This window comes from Salvelinus fontinalis, chromosome 32 (genome assembly GCF_029448725.1).
Source record: "Salvelinus fontinalis isolate EN_2023a chromosome 32, ASM2944872v1, whole genome shotgun sequence".
NCBI lineage: Eukaryota > Metazoa > Chordata > Actinopteri > Salmoniformes > Salmonidae > Salvelinus > Salvelinus fontinalis.
The window spans coordinates 19736285-19754957 of record NC_074696.1 but is presented as its reverse complement, the minus strand read 5'-3'; the positions used below and the strand labels follow the sequence as shown (position 1 = coordinate 19754957).

The 18673-nt window shown below is 41.0% G+C and overlaps 2 protein-coding genes and 1 long non-coding RNA gene across 5 annotated transcripts in view; 1 reads left to right on the top strand and 2 right to left on the bottom strand.

Moving 5' to 3' along the window:
- Window positions 1-2917, bottom strand: part of LOC129830859 (protein lifeguard 1-like) — a 28386-nt gene extending 25469 nt beyond the window's left edge. Inside the window, exon 1 of one of the 2 annotated variants that reach the window (XM_055893662.1) lies at window positions 2755-2917. The gene's annotated coding sequence lies outside the window, so the exon portion shown is untranslated. Of the gene's footprint in view, window positions 1-2162; window positions 2479-2754 lie in introns of those variants that run through there. The other variant, XM_055893663.1, reaches the window with a different exon arrangement.
- Window positions 576-5040, top strand: LOC129830860 (uncharacterized). The gene is made up of 2 exons (XR_008755644.1): window positions 576-933; window positions 4616-5040. It is a non-coding gene; the product is annotated as an uncharacterized LOC129830860 (long non-coding RNA).
- LOC129830858 (mitogen-activated protein kinase 15-like) lies at window positions 4925-18557 on the bottom strand. 2 transcript variants are annotated; one of them, XM_055893660.1, is made up of 15 exons: window positions 18465-18557; window positions 18050-18201; window positions 16781-16879; window positions 16475-16504; window positions 11334-11424; window positions 10497-10627; window positions 10152-10315; window positions 9789-9928; window positions 9571-9628; window positions 9081-9218; window positions 8511-8616; window positions 7940-8291; window positions 7694-7827; window positions 5912-6064; window positions 4925-5624 (listed from the first exon to the last, which is right to left on the bottom strand). In XM_055893660.1, exons 2-15 carry the CDS (start codon window positions 18116-18118, stop codon window positions 5430-5432), a joined length of 1860 nt encoding a protein of 619 aa, XP_055749635.1. In that variant the 5' UTR covers window positions 18119-18201; window positions 18465-18557; the 3' UTR covers window positions 4925-5429. The 2 variants fall into 2 exon arrangements, with proteins under 2 accessions (XP_055749635.1, XP_055749636.1); XM_055893661.1 differs by having other exon boundaries at window positions 4925-5618.
- Window positions 18558-18673: the final 116 nt, after the last annotated feature.

Genomic DNA, 18673 nt, shown 5'->3' with positions numbered 1-18673 from the left:
TGATATTAGGCCACTCTTGGCCATGATTACAGACACCTGTGTGTCTTGACACTATATATAAACGAGTCATCCCGCAGTGTCTGTGATTGTACCCTGATAAAGACAGCTTGCCTGTCGAAACGTTGGTAAATTAAATATTTTTGCATCTGAGCTCCTAGTGTGCGGCTCTCCTTTATTTTTAAGTTTTCTACTCCGCTAGCCAGCACCTCGCCTAAATAGGTGTGTGTTTCTTTTTCTTCCGGGTGAGATAGTCTAGCAGTTCTTGTTTTTTTTGGGGGGGGTGAAACTGAATGGGGGGTAAAATACATATTTTTATTCACATTTTAAATAGGCTACACATATACATACACACACATATACATATATATAAAATGTATTATATTTAGCCTACCTTTTGTATTTATATATAAATAAAAACACATACACACACCTTTGCCTATTTTATTTGCTTTCTAATATAGGCCTACGGTACTGCACCAAATGACGGTCTCAAAAAACTCATCTGTGCTTCAGAACCAAAAGGCTACGTGTCTTGATTGTTGAATAACGCCCAGCCATCAGCACTGGCATGTCAAGGAGGGCACGCATATCCAGATTAGTGACCCAGAAAGCACTCCTTTCATTTCCTCCAGTTTTGCCTGACAAAAACAGACTAGGCCATCTAGTTTCTCAACTGTATTTTATATGGATAAACGTACTACCGAGGCATCTTTAGCAGAACAATAGGCTACTGGCTAGATGTCTTTAGATATCTGTGACAACGCACTCCCTTCAATATTATGGAATGAAGATGTGACATTCTGGCAAATGAATGACAGTATTTGTGAGGAAGCAAAGGGCTAGCCAGATGGCAACGAGTAGCCCTCCAAAGTGAGTGTGCTGTGCAGACAGACCATGATTTCCAGGCAATCCTGCAACCATCGCTGCATACAGGTATGTAGGCCTTATTATTCTGCTTGCTCTGGATTTCAGAGAAGTGACATGATATCCCTACTTGATATTGGCTGCTAACATGAAAGACTTTCAGCAACAACAAAAAATGCAGGTGTAAAACGCTGGGGCATCAAGCAACAATTACTACAGTAGGCCTACTGGTCTTTTGTTATGTCAAAATTGCTTGAAAATTATTATTCACTTATGACGGTTGCATTTGGAATGAGTTTAAATGAATTTTTTACATCAATATATGTTGTAGACAAAATAATGAAAAGGGCTTTCTGGTAACCTCAATAAATAGACTAAGATTTGTAGTTGAAAAAGAAATTGCATGTATAGATTTTTTTTCTTCACTTGACTTGAAAAAGCTTGACTCAGCACTTAGAATGGACGACTTGGACTCGGACCTTGTGACTGGAGACTTGCTTGTAACTCGAATAATAGGGACTTGGTCCCACCTCTGCTCCTTAGTATAGTGGCAAGGAAACAAAGCGCCATCGTTTTTTAAAGGACCAAAGAGTTTGATTTGCTTAGTGTTTTCATTTTTGGCCATGGAAAAATTATCAAGATACTGGTATCGTCCCGACCATAGTAAAAACAGGAGCACAGTAAAATAAAGTATTTATTGGGAGAAGATGAATAAAAAGTAGGCCTAAAAAGCCTGTGGCGGCGACAGCAAGTTTGAGTTATTTTCTTGTTGAGCACAATTCAAGACCTTGAAAATGATGAGGCTGAGTATCAGGCTGCTGGTTCACATTTCTAGAAATAAACAAATATCAGCTGCATGAATACAGGCAGCACTATGATGTTATGTAATCAGCACTAATAGGAATATTCTGTATGCATTCCAACAACGTAAACAATTGGACAGTAGGCCTATCTGAGAATTAAAGCCCACTGACTGGCGCATTCTTTACAGCTAATTGGCTGCAAACAAAGGAAATTGAATGTAAACACTGATAGCATCCCTGTTTGCCTCATCATAAAACGTGCTAGTTAATCAGCTATACATAAACAACGCATCCGTGCATTACAACCGGCTACCTAATCCTAGCTTTTCAATTCGCCCATCATATCAGTGTTGTACATCCATCCATCCACAGGCCTGAACTACGATGTGCATCGTATCAGTTGAATGCACCTTGCCTCCGCTGAATAAATTATCAGATGGGCCTTCTCGTTTACAGCGCTCGTTCCCAGATGGCGATTTTGTTGTGTAGACTTACCTACAGCAAATGCCTCCCAGACAGTGCTGTCATTCATTAATCCTGAATAGTCTAGATGAAAAATGAGCATGTTGTCTGCGCTCGTACGTTACCTCGCTCTCAGTTGCTAAACAAGCCCGTGACTGCGGGTGACGATTGTTAGTTAGCTTAATAACGTTTCATTAAAGAAAATCGTTTCGTTTCGATACACAATAACATAAAAAGGATGGCAAGCTAAAACTGATAACTATATTATGTTAGCGCATGGGGAAAATAAAGACGTAGCAGATGTAGCTCACGACCTAGCGAGTTATCCATTCATCATTTCGACAAAGTTGTACAACAAGCCTTGCACGCCCCGCATCGTTAGTTTGCTAGCATCGTCAGTTTTTTAGCAAACCGAACTGTCTGGCATTTTAGCACCACCCAAGTGTGGTTATCCTACTTAGTCAAAGACAAAATGCATATGTCAATGTTTGTTCATGTTTTTAGTAAACAACGACTGAACATGGCATGACATGTTCAGCTACGTTAGCCATATGCTAGCTACAGCGTTTACTGCTAAATGTATTTAGAAGCAATTTAATCATTTCCAAATAGAAAGCAACCTTACCCTTCTTAAACAGTGTAATATATTAGCCACTGCAAAACCCCGTTGACTTGACGTTTCGCTTTCGAAACCCAGCTATTTCATCTGATGTAAATGTCCAGTCATCGGTGAACAGCTTTTCCCGCAACAGTGAGCGCTACAGTAACTGACGTCATGTGCTGCTGTTTGTGGAATTTCATACAGTCAGTCATTGGTGGAAACCACCAATTTCTACTGATAAGGGCTATTTAATTGATAACAAATTGCATCCACTATATTGAGTGTACTGTAATTTTGATGCCCTTGCAATATGACTAGAGTCATGTCTGATACGTTTGGGTGTGTCAGAATCAATACCTTATATTGAATTTAGTGGTGTGTACTGTACCATGCATACTTTAACAAATTACATTCACCACTAAGTTTAAAAATAAATAAATAATATTTTTTATTATGAAACCACAGGTTTGCTTTACATCCATCCATTGTCAACATTTATTTTGCTGTGCATATTGAATGCACCATTTTGCTATAAAGTATCTTGAATTTGCTTTCAAGGAAATTGTAGATAAAATAGCATTTATACACAACATAAATGTTCTGTTTTACATATGTTCTACACATTTATTGCAAGACAGTTTTGACTCAATATACAGTACAAGACAAAAGTTTGGACACACCTACTCATTCAAGGGTTTACATTTTTTTTTTCTTACATTGTACAAAAATAGTGAAGACATCAAAACTATGAAATAACACATATGGAATCATGTAGTAACCAAAAACGTGTTAAACAAATCAAAATATATTTTATACTTGAAATTCTTCAAAGTAGAATTTTGCGTTGATGACAACTTTGCACACTCTTGGCATTCTCTCAACCAGCTTCATGAGGTAGTCACCTGGAATGCATTTCAATTAACAGGTGTGCCTTGTTAAAAAGTTAACTTGTGGAATTTCTTTCCTTTTTAATGCGTTTGAGCCAATCAGTTGTGTTGTGAGGTAGGGGTGGTATACAGAAGATAGCCCCATTTAGCTGTATCACAACCGGCCATGATTGGGAGTCCAATAGGGCGGTGCACAATTGGCTCAGCGTCGTCCGGGTTTGGCCGGTGTAGGCCGTCATTGTAAATAAGAATTTGTTCTTAACAGACTTGCTTAGTTAAATAAAGGTTAAATATATATATATTTTTAAAGACCAAGTCCATATTATGGCAAGAACAGCTCAAATAAGCAAAGAGAAAAGACAGTCCATTACTTTAAGACATGAAGATCAGTCAATGTGGAACATTTCAAGAACTTTGAAAGTTTCTTCAAGTGCAGTCGCAAAAACCATCAAGTGCTATGATGAAACTGGCTTTCATTAGGACAACCACAGGAAAGGAAAACCCAGAGTTACCTCTGATGCAGAAGATAAGTTCATTAGAGTTAACAGCACCTCAGATTACAGCCCAAATAAATGCTTCACAGAGTTGAACAGACACATCTCAATTTCAACTGTTCAGAAGAGACTGTGAATTGCTGCAGAGAAACCACTACTAAAGGACACCAATAAGAAGAAGAGACTTGCTTGGGCCAAGAAACACGAGCAATGGACATTAGACCGGTGGAAATCTGTCCTTTGGTCTGATTAGTCCAAATTTCATATTTTTGGTCAATTTCTTTGTGAGACTCAGAGTAGGTGAACGGATGATCTCTGCATGTGTGGTTCCCATCATGAAGCATGGAGGAGGAGGTGTGATGATGTGGGGGTGCTTTGCTGGTGACACGGTCTATGATTTATGTAGAATTCAAGGCACACAACAGCATGGCTACCACAGCATTCTGCAGAGATATGCCATGCCATCTGGTTTGCACTTAGTAACTATAATTTGTTTTTCAACAGGACAATGACCCAACACACCTCCAGGCTGTGTAAGGGCTATTTGACCAAGAAAGAGAGTGATGGAGTGCTGCATCAGATGACCTGTACTCCACAATCACACAACCTCAACCAATTGAGATGGTTTGGGATGAGTTGGACCGCAGAGTGAAGGAAAAGAAGCCAACTAGTGCTCAGCATATGCGGGAACTCCTTCAAGACTGTTGAAAAAGGAAAGCATTCTAGGCGAAGTTGGTTGAGAGAATGCCAAGTGCAAAGCTGTCAAGGTGGCTACTTTGAAGAATCTCAAATATAAAATATATTTTGATTTGTTTAACACTTTTTTGCTTACTACATGATTCCATATGTGTTATTTCATAGTTGTGATGTCTTCACTATTATTCTACATTGTAGAAAATAGTACAAATAAAGAAAAACCCTTGAATAAGTAGGTGTGTCCAAACTTTTGACTGGTACTGTATATATCTACACTGGTATATCTGCTGCCCTCTAGTATAAAGCATTTCACTGTAAAAACCCTTGCAAATTTAGTTACATTAAGCTAAGGATCTATAGCTCCCATTTCCCATCGAGTCATTATTTCACAAAGGAAGTGGGGCTAAGTTGACGGCATTTAATCATTGTCACCTTTACTCTATGGATTTCCATGTCTCCATGGTTACTTCCAATCTGTACTGCTGAACTCCTAACTTTCGTCTCGCAATAATATTTTCCTCCCCAAACATTCCATTAGCCTATATCTCCCTGTTCCCTGTCCCCTTGTCTATTGCCCGTCTGATGTCAGACAGTGTCCCATACATCCAGCATAGTGTGGTGGTTACTGGTGGTGTCGACACCTCATAAGGTTATCCAGCTCTGTCTTGTTGATGGTGCCATAGGCCTGAGAATAGCTGCCCAGTTTGGCACGGGGATCACCGGCAGCAACCACATTGGCTTTACTCTGGAAAACCTTCTTACTGAACCTGGGAGGAGGTGGCCGTGCCTCTCGTGTCTGAGACTGGGACCGCTGGTTCTTTGTTTAACCCCCAAAAAGAACCAAATGGAGAGAAAATATGGGTTAGAGGGGGAATATGGGACAAGTCCTTTACATCAAAATTTAGGCTACAATGTAAAAACATATCACAGCCGGCATCTGAGTTCCCTGCTCTCAACAGGTTGATAATGAAACATTGGAAAAGGACACATTACAGAAGATGATTTATGGCATTGACATAAAGTCTTCTCAATAGTGGCAGCAGCAACAGTATATGAGATCATAGAGTATGAGTTTGTTAAAGTAGCAGGGCAATGTCCACTCACCAGGCGTGCAGAGGTGACACATATCCCTGAGGACACAGAGGGCTCGTCTCTGCGGACCAGCGGGTTGTTCTGGGGATGGGAGAGGGTCAGGGAGAAGGAACGGTTGTGGCTGACAGGTGCTGAGCGACCGCGCTGCAGAATCTGCTCCATAGACTAACAGATAGGAAAAGAGATGGAGAGCGCGAGAGAGCAAAAAAGAGAGAGAAATTATTACAGAAAAATATCTCCATGCGTGTATATTTTGCAGTGGACACTCAAAAGAACTTGTTGTGCTGTGTAGTGATCAACACAAAGGCTCATAAATCTACAGTCTCTGTCTGTAATACACACGACTAACATGCTTGTCTATCCAGTAGTCTATATTTGAGACATTCAAGGTGCTAGCTGAAGGTTGCGTCAGTCTGAATGTTTGGAATTGTGTGTAGTTTATTCTCTTCTATTCTGCTATGAACAAGTGACGCTGCAACTAATCACTAAAGGTCCTAGTACGAGGACCGAGGAGAAACTGATGAGTTGCACAAACACGTCACGTACACACATACAGCTAACTTCCAAAATAAAGGAAACACCAACATAGTGTCCTCATAGGGTGTTGGGCCACCACGGACAAGAACAGCTTCAATGCACCATGGCATAGATTCTACAAGTGTCTGGAACTCTATTGGAGGGATGTGACACCATTCTTCCACAAGAAATGTCATAATTTTGTGTTTTGTTGATGGTGGTGGAAAACGCTATCTCAGGCGCCACTCCAGAATTTTCCATAAGTGTTCAATTGGGTTTAGATCTGGTGACTGAGAAGGCCATGGCATATGGTTTACATCGTTTTCATGCTCATCAAACCATTCAGTGACCACTCATAATATTTTTTTGGGGGGAAGCTTATATTTTTCCTGTAGCAAGTCTGTAATGGAAGTGTGTATCCCAACTCCCCCTGAGACAACCGCAGGGAGTGGGATCACGACCAGGGTCACAATTGTCAAGCGCCTCTTGAGCAATTGGGGGTAATTGCCTTGCTCAAGGGCACAGCGGCAGGTTTTCACCTTGTTGGCTCCGGGATTTGAAACAGCAGATTTTTCGGTTACTGGCCCAACGCTATAACCTCGAGGCTATACCAGTCACCCCCATGCCCTGTGGATGGGGACATTGTCATCCTATAGGGACATAGTCTTGATAGCCAAATGAATGGCCGGCCCAGCATTTTTTTTATTTATTTTTTTTAATTTTTTTTTACATGTCCCTTAGCATGATGGGATGTTAATTCCAATGTTAATTTTGGGGCGGCAGGTAGCCTAGTGGTAGGTAGCCTAGTGAGTTGGGCCAGTAACTGAAAGGTTGCTGGATCGAATCCCTGAGCTGACAAGGTAAAAATCTGTCATTCTGCCCCTGAACAAGGCAGTTAACCCGCTGTTCCCTGGTAGGCCGTCAATGTAAACATGAACTTGTTCTTAATTGCCTAGTTAAATAAAATAAAAAATTGCTTAACTAACTCAGGAAGCACCTGCTTTCAATATACTTTGTAGCCCTCATTTACTCAAATTATACCATTATTTTGGCAGTTACCTGTAGGTATTGTATTACATCATGTATCTCAAGAGGATATAAAATGGGTGATTTATTCTGCAAGTCCAACAATCTTTTTGAATTGTTGTTGATTATTGTTCCCTTGTTGCAGGTTGTATTGTATTTAACGTGATCTGTTATCTGTTGTAACTAAACTCTTTCCTGGGAACAGAGTTTTTCCTATTACAACTCAGTTTTTCTTATGACAGTGGTACTTACAACAGTGTTGTCGTTAGCGCCCTCTGCTGGCAGTACAGTTACATTTTCATCACTCGTCTGTTGCTCCAATTTCCTGCTGGCAGTACCAGAGCGAAAATAGTGAGGTGGTCCAGCCAGACTTCCTACAAAACCGTCTGCATGAGAGAAATAGAAGACAAATACCATGAGAAAGAATGCGCCTGTGTGTATGAAGTGTGAAGGTGTGTGTGAATGTTGGGGACCATATGCGTGTCTTCGTGTACTCACTGGCAACATGTGTGATGGGATTATATGTAGTCTTTCCCATGACGGGGCTGGCTGCAGGGCTGGTCTTCTCCAGGGCCGGCAGGGTAGACACAGGTACTGGGTTGGGTATGGTGATAACTGGACGAGCAGCCTGGTGTTCAGTCTTATCATGAAGGGATTTAACCCGAAGGTCCCCTCCACCATCACCAACCACTGGGGCTGGCTCTGGCCCGCCTATGTTCTTTCCATTGGGCCTTTCCTTCCCACGGTCTCCACTGTCACACCCAGACACAGAAACCGGCTCCTCTTTCTTCTTCGGCCTGGGCTGGATATTACATAGCATTCTCCTTGTGGTCCTCTTCTCTAGAATCATCTTTTCCACAGGACAGAGATAAAAGAGGGATACAGAAGACTGATTATAGATACTGTGCCTTTTTTCAGTCGTTAATAAAAATGTCTATTGTCATAATGCCTTGAAAGGAACTTGTTTCAAACTCTATTAGTAACTGTTCAACAATTGGCAGTAATAATCTACCCTAAGCCAACCAAACACGAGACAGGTGTTCATCATCCTGCCTCCACTCAGTATTACCTTGTACAGTTTGTTGCGGTACTGAACCACCGACAACTGGACATCATCATCCACAGGCAGGATCACGGCATGGTCCAGACCTGGCTCCTTGTCTGGGTTGTGGAATCTCCAGTGAAATTAAGGGGAAAACACAAAGACTATGACATAACACAACACAAATAGAAAATAACAACATTGTTAAATCCAAGACTAGCACTACTCAGTAACATTGTAAAAGCAAAAAACTAACCAACATAGTGCAATACTTTTAACTAGGGCCCAAGTCAAAGGAAGTGCACTATGTAGGGAACAGGGTGCCATTTGGGATGCACAACCAATAACAGAAATGAATGGTATTAGCATCATCAAAGGATTCTAGCATTGTGTCATCAAACCAGCTTCCTTGCCCTTTAGGGTCTAGCCTGGGTTACTCTAAAATGCTGATTTAAAAAGGGCGTTATACAATACATTTGACTGGACACGATTGATAACCAGCCTATAGCCTATAAAAGCTTGTATAAAGCACATTGCACTGCATTTTAATGTATGAGATGTGCTGTATAAATAAATTAGGTTTGATTTCTACGTTACCTGGAGACGTAGACGTGCTGCAGGGCCTGCTCAGCGGTCAGCCTCTTGTCTGGGTTGAACACCAGCAGGCGACACACCAGGTCTAGGGCATCAGGGGGCACCGACGGCTGCAGAAGGTCCTCTAGAGGCACCTGGGGCCTGGCCACGCAGGCAGACAAATACAGACAGAGTGCAGCACTGGGAATAAATCAAGAGCTTGCAACAATATGGTTCTATCTGCAAAAAAGATGATTATGAGATAATTGGCTTTAACGTTCCGAACCCTCATTGGTTTGAATGGTGTTAGCAAATTTTATTGAGCATTCTTTTGAACTTAACAGCATCAATTGAATAGAATACTATATAAGTAGATAACATTGAATAGAACAAGGCAATATCAACTAAATTTTGACAAAACTGCAGATGGAACCTTATAGTCTCAAGCTCTCAAAATGTCTAACCACCTTTATATAGACATATTTACTTCTGTAGGACTTCCGCTATGACTTACCTCAGTAGCATCCTCTGAATTACAGAGGCACCATACTCAGATCTGATCGAAAGTACGTCTGAAAACAAAATCACATATCATTACTTAAGTAATGATCAGTTGGTCAGTTAACTTGGTCAGTTAGGGGCATAAAAACTTGATTCCACCACTAGTGCTCAACAAGCAAATAGCACACTAGCAGTTTTCTGTGAACTGTGCAGCCAGGAATGAATACTCACCCTCTGGGCTAGGGTGTGGAATGGCACTCATGATTTTCTCTATCTGGTTGATGGTGGAGGTTCCAGGGAAAAGGGGCTTCCCAAGCAGCATCTCTCCTAGGATACAACCTATACTCCACATGTCTACACCCTTTGTGTACCTATAGGAGAAATCAAAGTATTTCAGTGATTTTACAGGCACGGACAGGTTTCCTGGCAGGTTTCTGCATGAATACTTACCTTCCCATTGGGTGCATTATTTGATCAGAAACCCAAATTAACACTAAATCAAGAAAACAATTCACTCTTTCAAATATGTCTTCAAGCCTGAAGAAGTGGCTCAGTTTATTGAGAAACGTACAGCAGGTCCCAGTGCATGTGTACCTTGAGGAGCCCAGCAGGATCTCAGGAGGTCTGTACCACCGCGTCGCCACATACTCTGTCAGCGCCGGGTTCCCAGCATCCTCCTGGATCTGGTAGAGAGATCTTGCTAAACCGAAGTCACACAGCTTCACAAAGCAATCCGTGTCAAGCAGAATATTGGACGGCTGTGGGAAGAGGAAAGCAAATTCAATAATGTCATCCAAATAGTTTTTCCTCCAGAAGAAACAGAAGAATTGGATAACACCACCCATACTGGTGGCACCAGCACATCTGCAAATGCAATAATGTCACATTCTCAATATGCACACTTCTTAGTACAATGGCAATTTAAACATTCTACTGTACCTTCTGGTCTCTGTGGATGACATTGCCTGAGTGCATGTATTTGGTGGCCTTAAGGAGTTGATGCATGACATAGCGTTTATGGATGTCTTTCAGCAGGTTGCCTTTCTTTATCACCGCATGCAGGTCGGTGTCTGCAACACACAGGTGGTAAAAACAGTAATAACCAACAGGAATCATCCAGCATTGAACATACATCCATACCACACTCAGAATAATGGCACCATTCAATAAAACACTCAATGAATAACAAACCAGACACGTCACGTTTCCCATAAACAATCTGCACACTCCTGCAGTGCCCCAAAATTAGCCAGGGTTGGACAAAGGAGGCATTTTCCATGGTGAGGTGTGCCAGGGAAAACATGTGCCGTGATGTTGGCCCACACTCAGAGATTAGCCTGCAGAGATCAGAGAGCAGTCCAATGTGTGGACTCAGCAGGCATCGCAGGCAGCCAAGAGGAGAAGAGCCCTCCCCTCTCACACCTCCCTCTGGTGCCAGGTTTAAACTGCTGCATAACCTTGCAGCTTGCCTGCCTGACTGCCTACATTCTTTCTGTGGTTATTTCATAATGGCCGACCCCATCAAATGTATTACAAAGTAGGTGGAAAATAATAAATACAGTGGGAAAGCCCTGAAAATGTATTTTATTGGGTATCAGGGTGATTTTGACCATCAAGAGTCATCGATGCAAGCATCTTGCATGTATATCTGTTATTATTAATAGGCATGTAATATTATATAGCGTGCTACCATTTCACAAATCACCACAATCCTGAAGTCAACCGACAGAAGATTCAAAATGGATGTCAATAGACAATCCACATAAGAGTCCTCACCCATGTATTCAAAGATCAGGTAAATATCGTTGTCATTTTGAGCTCTGATGACGTTCAGCAGTTTGATGATGTTGGCATGATCTCCAAATTCCTGCAGGGAGAAATACATAACTGTTTGAAAAAGACACAAGCACGCACACACAGTCCTCAAAGACCACAGTAAATTAATTAAAACAATGTTATGACCGAACACGACCCCATTCACATCGAAGGGGCTGTAGTGGAGCGGGTATAGTTTCAAGTTCCTTGGTGTCCACATCACTAACAAACTTTCATGGTCCAAACACACCAAGACAGTTGTGAAGAGGGCACAACAACACCTTTTCCCCCTCAGGAGACAAAAGATTTGGCATGAGTCCCCATATCCTCAAAAAGTTCTACAGCTGCACCATCGAGAGCATCCTGACCGGTTGCATCACCGCCTGGTATGGCAACTGCTCGGCATCCGACCTTAAGGCGCTTCAGAGGGTAGTGTGGACAGCCCAGTACATCACTGGGGCCAAGCTTCCTGCCTTCCAGGACCTACAGTACCAGTCAAAAGTTTGGACACACCTACTCATTTGAGTGAATTTTCTTTATTTGTACTATTTTCTACATTGTAGAATAATAGTGAAGACATCAAAACTATGAAATACCACAAACGGAATCATGTAGTGACCAAAACAGTGTTAAACAAAACAAATTAAACAAACCATTTACCTTGATGACAGATTTGCACACATTCTCTCAACCGGCTTTCTATTTATTTTTTATATAACCAGGCAAGTGAGTTAAGAACAAATTCTTATTTACAACGACAGCCTACCCTGGCCAAACCCTAATCCGGACAACGCTGGGCAGGGCCAATTGTGCGCTGTCCTATGGGACTCCCAATCACAGCCAGATGTGATACAGCCTGGAATTTAACCAGGGTCTGTAGTGATGCTTCTAGCAATGAGATGCAGTGCCTTAGACCGCTGCACCACTCGAGAGCCCAAGGGTTCATGAGGGCAGTCACCTGGAATGCATTTCAATTAACAGGTGCGCCTTGTTGAACATTAATTTGTGGAATTTCTTTCCTTCTTAATGCGTTTGAGCCAATCAGTTGTGTTGTGACAAGGTAGGGGTGGCATACAGAAGATAGCCCTATTTGGTGAAAGATCAAGTCCATATTATGGCAAGAACAGCTCAAATAAGCAAAGAGAAACAACAGTCCATCATTACTCTAAGACATGAAGGTCAGTCAATCTGCAAAATTTCAAGAACTTTGAACGTTTCTTCAAGTGCAGTCGCAAAAACCATCAATCCCTATGATGAAACTGGCTCTTATGAGGACTGCCACAGGAAAGGAAGACTCAGAGTTACCTCTGCTGCAGAGGACAAGTTCATTAGAGTTAACTGCACCTCAGATTGCAGCCCAAATAAATGCTTCACAGAGTTCAAGCAACAGACACATCTCAACATCAGCGGTTCAGAGGAGACTGTGTGAATCAGGCCTTCATGGTCGAATTGCTGCAAAGAAACCTCTACTAAAGGACACCAATAATAAGAAGAGACTTGCTTGGGCCAAGAAACACGATAAATGGGCTTTAGACTGGTGGAAATCTATCCTTTGGTGATGAGTCCAAATTTGAGATTTTTGGTTCCAACCGGCAAAAGGCTACTTTGAAGAATCTAAAATCTATTTGGATTTGTTTTATACTTTTTTGGTTACTACATGATTCCATATGTGTTATTTCATAGTTTTGATGTCTTTACTATTATTCTACAATGTAGAAAATAGTAAAAATTGGGAAAAACCCTTCAATGAGTATGTGTGTCCAAACTTTTGACTGGTATTGTGTATACTAGGTGGTGTCAGAGGAAGGCCTAAACATTTTTTCTAAGACTCCAGTCACCAAAGTAATAGGCTTTTCTCTCTGCTACCGCGCGGCAAGCGGTACCGGAGCGCCACGTCTTGGTCCAAAAGGCTCCTTAACAGCTTCTACCCCCAAGTCATGACTGAACAACTAACTGCTGAACAATTAATCAAATGGCCACCCGGACTATTTACATAGACTCCCCCCCCCCCTTTGTTTTTACACTGCCGCAACTCGCTGTTTATTATCTATGCATAGTCACCTTACTCCTACCTACATGTACAAGTGACCTCGATTAATCTGTATTACCGTACATTGACTCGGTACCAGTACCCCTTGTATATAGCCTCGTTATTGTTATTTTATTGTGTTACTATTTTTAATGTTTTTTTTAAACTTTAGTTTATTTAGTAAATATTTTCTTAACTCCATTTTCTTAAAACTGCATTGTTGGTTAAGGGCTTGTAAGTAAGCATTTGATGGTAAAGTCTACACCTGTTTGGTGCATGTGACAACTAAAATGTGATTTGGTTTGACTACAAAAGGGAGAATCTTCTTAGGGATAGTGACATAACAGTCTAGGTGGTGTTGGAATGGGTCAATGTTGAAATGCTATGTGATGTAAACCATCCAGAGACTGGGGTGCCAGTGTTTCTGTTGGAGATAGTAACAGCCTTATTATGGACACTCACACACAGCTTAAGGCCCTGGCCTCTGTTTTCCCTGACTGGAGTGGATGGTGGAGACTGGAGACTGATAAATGCGGACAACACATTGTTTGCTTGTCCCGTGTGACCAGTTTTCTATCCACTTTCATGAGGTCAGAATATATGGTCACCATCTGAATGATTAACTAAGTACCAAAATCACACAGCAAACTTTCCCCAATACTGTTAGTAGTCTCTTTAAATATCCTTAAGAGTCTATTGACGCACCCGTGCATCAATCGAAATAACATAAGAAAAAAAATATCCCATCAACATCCATCTGTTTAAGCTAGAACTATTTTTTTTTTTGCATGGGCTGTGTCTCAATTCACTGCATCCACCTATGTCGGCCTTCTGCATTTTAGGTGGAAGGCAGTAGTGTAAAGTACTTAAGTAGAAATATTTTAAAGTACTACTTAAGTAGTTTTTGGGGGGGTATCGGTACTTTACTTGTCACGTTCCTGACCTGTTTTCTGTTGTTTTGTATGTGTGTGATGGTCAGGGCGTGAGTTTTGGGTGGGCAGTCTATGTTTTCCGTTTCTATGTTGGTTTTGGGTTGCCTGGTATGGCTCTTAATTAGAGGCAGGTGTTTTGCGTTTTCCTCTAATTGAGAGTCATATTAAGGTAGGAGGTTCTCACTGTTTGTTTGTGGGTGATTGTCGCTGTGTCTGTGTTCATTGCACCACACGGTACTGTCTCGTCTCGGTCGTTTATGTGTTCCTCGTTTCATGTAAGTTCGTGTCCAGGTCTGTCTACATTCGTTTATTTGTTTTGTAATTATTCAAGTGTTTGTCGTGTTTTTCCGTTTTGTCTATTAAATCATGATGTATTCACAACCCGCTGCGCCTTGGTCAACTCACTCACCGAAAGAGAGCCGTTACATTACTATTTATATTTTTGACAACCTTTACTTCACTACATTCCTAATGAAAATAATATACTTTTACTCCATACATTTTCCCTGACACCCAAAAGTACTTGTTCAATTTTGAATGCTTAGCAGGAAGGAAAATGGTCATGTATATTTAAAACCCCAAAACCTTTTGACTTTTACTCAAGTACTATTTTACTAGGTGATTTTCACTTTTACTTGAGTCATTTTCTATTAAGGTATCTTTACTTTTACTCAAGTATGACAATTAGGGTACTTTTCCCACCACTGGTAGATGGTGGCCAGGCTACAGCGGTGTTTGTCAGACCACGAGACATTCCGAAAATCGATCTTCTCACTAAAACATCTGTAGTGTTCGAACGGTTTGGCTTAACTAATAATAAACCACTCTATGGAAAGATGAGATTCCCATGAACATGGTGGAGTTCTCCGTTTTGCTGTACGACCCCCACAAGTGTCACGGGACTCGTCTGATAGTTGGGCTACTGAGTGGCGCAGCGGTCTAAGGCACTGCATCTCAGTGCTAGATGCGTCACTACAGACCCTGGTTCGATTCCAGGCTGCATCATAACAGGAGTGTTTGGGAGTCCCATAGGGCGGTGCACAATTAGCCCAGCGTCGTCTGGGGTAGGCCGTCATTGTAAATAAGAATTTGTTCTTTAATGACTTGCCTAGATAAATTAAAAAGGTAATCTGGTACTGGTTCTATTTTTTAAATGGAAGTATGGAGGTAGTTTGTGCAAATAAAACAGAAGGCTTAAATATGTGTCCAAAAAACAAAAATGTTTCCTGAGCTTTCTTATATCTCCTTTTTGACTGTTTGTTTTGCCATTTATGAATGTGTTATTCAATGTGCTTCTATGGGCTATAGAAGTAAAGGCCAAATTCTATATTTTGTCAAACCAATTTTTGTATATGTTTGTTTTATACCGACAGGGGTCCTAAAATTCTAAAACAAATAGCTAAATTATCCACCATCTTAAAATAATTCCATATGTTAGTTTACATATGGCACACCCCACCCACCGACTGAGGCTTCTGCTCATCTATAGAATAACTAAACAGAACTGTCTCTGTCACATTAGCTTAGGGAATGATCAGTTTACACATTCATTAAAAAACCATGCCATAAACATTTTAGTGTCCATTTTGTTATCCATAATCTCTCGTGGACAGACTATGTTTACGTGAGATTTTTGGTTCTAGCTTGCCCATGTTATTCACAACTTTAGATACACCAGTTCAACACTTGGCAGGGTCTAATCAGCATCAGGGACTCTTCCTGAAGAGCAGGAGCCATCTGGTGTTTACATTACGGTATGCAAGCACGGCCCCAGTTTCCACAGCAACAGGACCATTCCACTCTGGCTATGGAGCTGGCTGCAGGCTGCGCTTGTGCTCCATTCAAACAAAACTCACTTCAACTTTCCATTTGTTGTTAATGTAACCGGTGTGAAATGGCTAGCTAATTAGCGGTGCGCGCTATTAGCGTTTCAATCGGTGACATCACTTGCTCTGAGACCTTGAAGTAGTTGTTTCCCTTGCTCTGCAAAGGCCATGGCTTTTGCAGAGCGATAGATAACGATGCTTTGTGGGAGGCAGTTGTTGATGTGTTCAGATGGTCCCTGGTTCGAGCCCAGGTTGGGGAATGAGAGGGACCTAAGCAACACTGTTACACTAACTGATATAGGTATTCATTCTTACCTGAAGAAACATTATTTCTCTGAATGTCCGCTGTTGAGAAAAAACATTGTGACAAGTCAATCTTAATTGACAATCTATTTAATCATTAACAACAACAAAAATAATACAAAGCTGTTTGAGAACCCCTGGCTGTTACAGTATTTTCATAAAATTATAATTAGATATAGTCAAGGTTGTTGAACAGAGTCTTCTTTGGTATACTCCAGAAACCTGCACAACATATACAGTATTAAGGTTAAACCTATGTAGCTACACCTAGCTAGTGGCAGACAATGTCAATGATCAATATCATCATGTATCACAAACCTGGGCATCAGTCCTATTCCTGAAGGCATCAAATATTTTCTTAACAGCCACAACTTCTCCTGTCTGCCTGTCCACAGCCTTCCATACAATCCCATATGCCTGGACACAGATACAGAAATATAAAACTGTTAGTGAATCATTATAAGGATTAAAGGTCAAACAAACTGCCACAAGACTGCAGTTGAGCCCTAAGAGAAACTAAAATCACAATATGAAAACAGACAGTGAAGTAGAGTGGAGAGTAAGGAAAGACAAAACGTTCTAGAGAGAGATTACTAAGCACTTTTAGAGTCAGCGGCACATCGAGGAGAGGTGACTGGTTATGACAATGGGTCCCCCGACAGACCACATGATCAGGTTCACTAGACACTGGTCCCTCTGTGGCCAGTCCCACCTGGCGTCAATGACATCCTGCTTAACAAGCAAAGCAAGGCTTACTTTAATATTGTCAGATGGAACGAAAACTGGGGAAATAGGGGTTGTCAAGGGAGACTTTCTTACATGTTTTTGACAAATTACTGTCTTGGAACTTATGATGGTATTCTTGGTATTGTAACCTAGGAATAGTGCCCAAACACACATTATTTTCTTGGGTAAAATTAAACTATAGTTAACTGTTAACAAGTGTAATATGACCATTGGCCTCCCCTCAAGGGAAGATTAGTTAGCATCTGTATGATGTATCTACATGACTCAACAGTGCCCCAGGTTTACCATCTGGCACTATACAGTTCAGAGATAGATCTAGCCTCTCGGATGCTTATAACACATGGGGAGAGACTCTCTTGGTTTGTCAAAGGGAATGAAGGCAGGGATTCCATTATTATATGTCTATGTCTGGGGGAAAACAAAACAAAAGCTTTGGACTCTGAAGTCACTGATTTTTCTAATTTCCCTAGTATCAAAGTCTACTGATCTGGCTGAAAGAAACAGCTTGTTCTGAAAAAGTAGACAATCCTCTAGCTTATGACATCATTATTCAAAGGAACATTAATTCTGGGGAATTGTAAGATTTTTTCTTAAAGGAAAGACTGGGGAGGAAAAAGTGAAATGTAATAATGTGTGCAATTGAAAGTCATTTTTTTGATTATTAATTTAAAATACATTTTAAGAAGCGACAGAAAACGTACACAACTACTTGCTTTTTGTATATACTATTATTGTTTGACAGCAGTGTGCAATACAGTTGTCATTCATAAATTCGACCTTCTTCCCAACAAATCACTTTTCACAGAACTATAAAAACCGGAGACAGCCTAAATTACTTACCCCCTTTCCAAGTCTTCTTTGTATTTCATATTTCATGGAAATATGATCCTCCACCTCTGTGACGTTCATCCTTAGTCTTTGTTTAGATAACTCTATGCAATGTTTCTCATTCCTTAATTACAATGTAACAGTCTCAGCCCCAAGTTGAAATTCTGCAAAGAAACGTTTGATCATTAACGTTCTGAAAACATGTGATTCAAGGTATCAACTTCTTGGAGCTGGAATCTTCATACCCTTTCGTTTGAATGAGTTAAATATAAAACACGTGATTTTAGCTAGCTATGTTGTTTAGCAGCCAGCAGCATGCAAGCTAGCCCCTTTGAACTTCTGAGCTAATGTTGAATGGTTACTGCTCAAGTACAGTCGTTGCCCACCGACACATTCATTCACAAATATATCCCTAAAATAAAATTACCCATGGTCTTCTTTGAAAGCACTGAAAAGGTCCGGTTCAAGGTTGTCAGCGACAGCGGTTTGCTGCTGGATAGAAAAAAAGCATATCGGGTTCTTTTTGTAATTGTTTGTTGTCCTGGAGACGCATCTTTGCTGCTGAACTTTTAAAGGAGCCGTATTCTTTCTTTTCTGAACCGAAAGTCATCAATATGTCCAAGATACAAAGCAAAA

Coding starts and splice junctions, on each gene's coding strand:
- LOC129830858 (XM_055893660.1), bottom strand. CDS start 18,118: ATGAACGTCACAGAGGTGGAGGATCATATTTCCATGAAATATGAAATA. Junction 11,425..16,474: donor GAGAAATAATGTTTCTTCAG/GTAAGAATGAAT, acceptor TTCTCCCTGCAG/GAATTTGGAGATCATGCCAA. Junction 7,828..7,939: donor TCCCATCACACATGTTGCCA/GTGAGTACACGA, acceptor TCTCTCATGCAG/ACGGTTTTGTAGGAAGTCTG.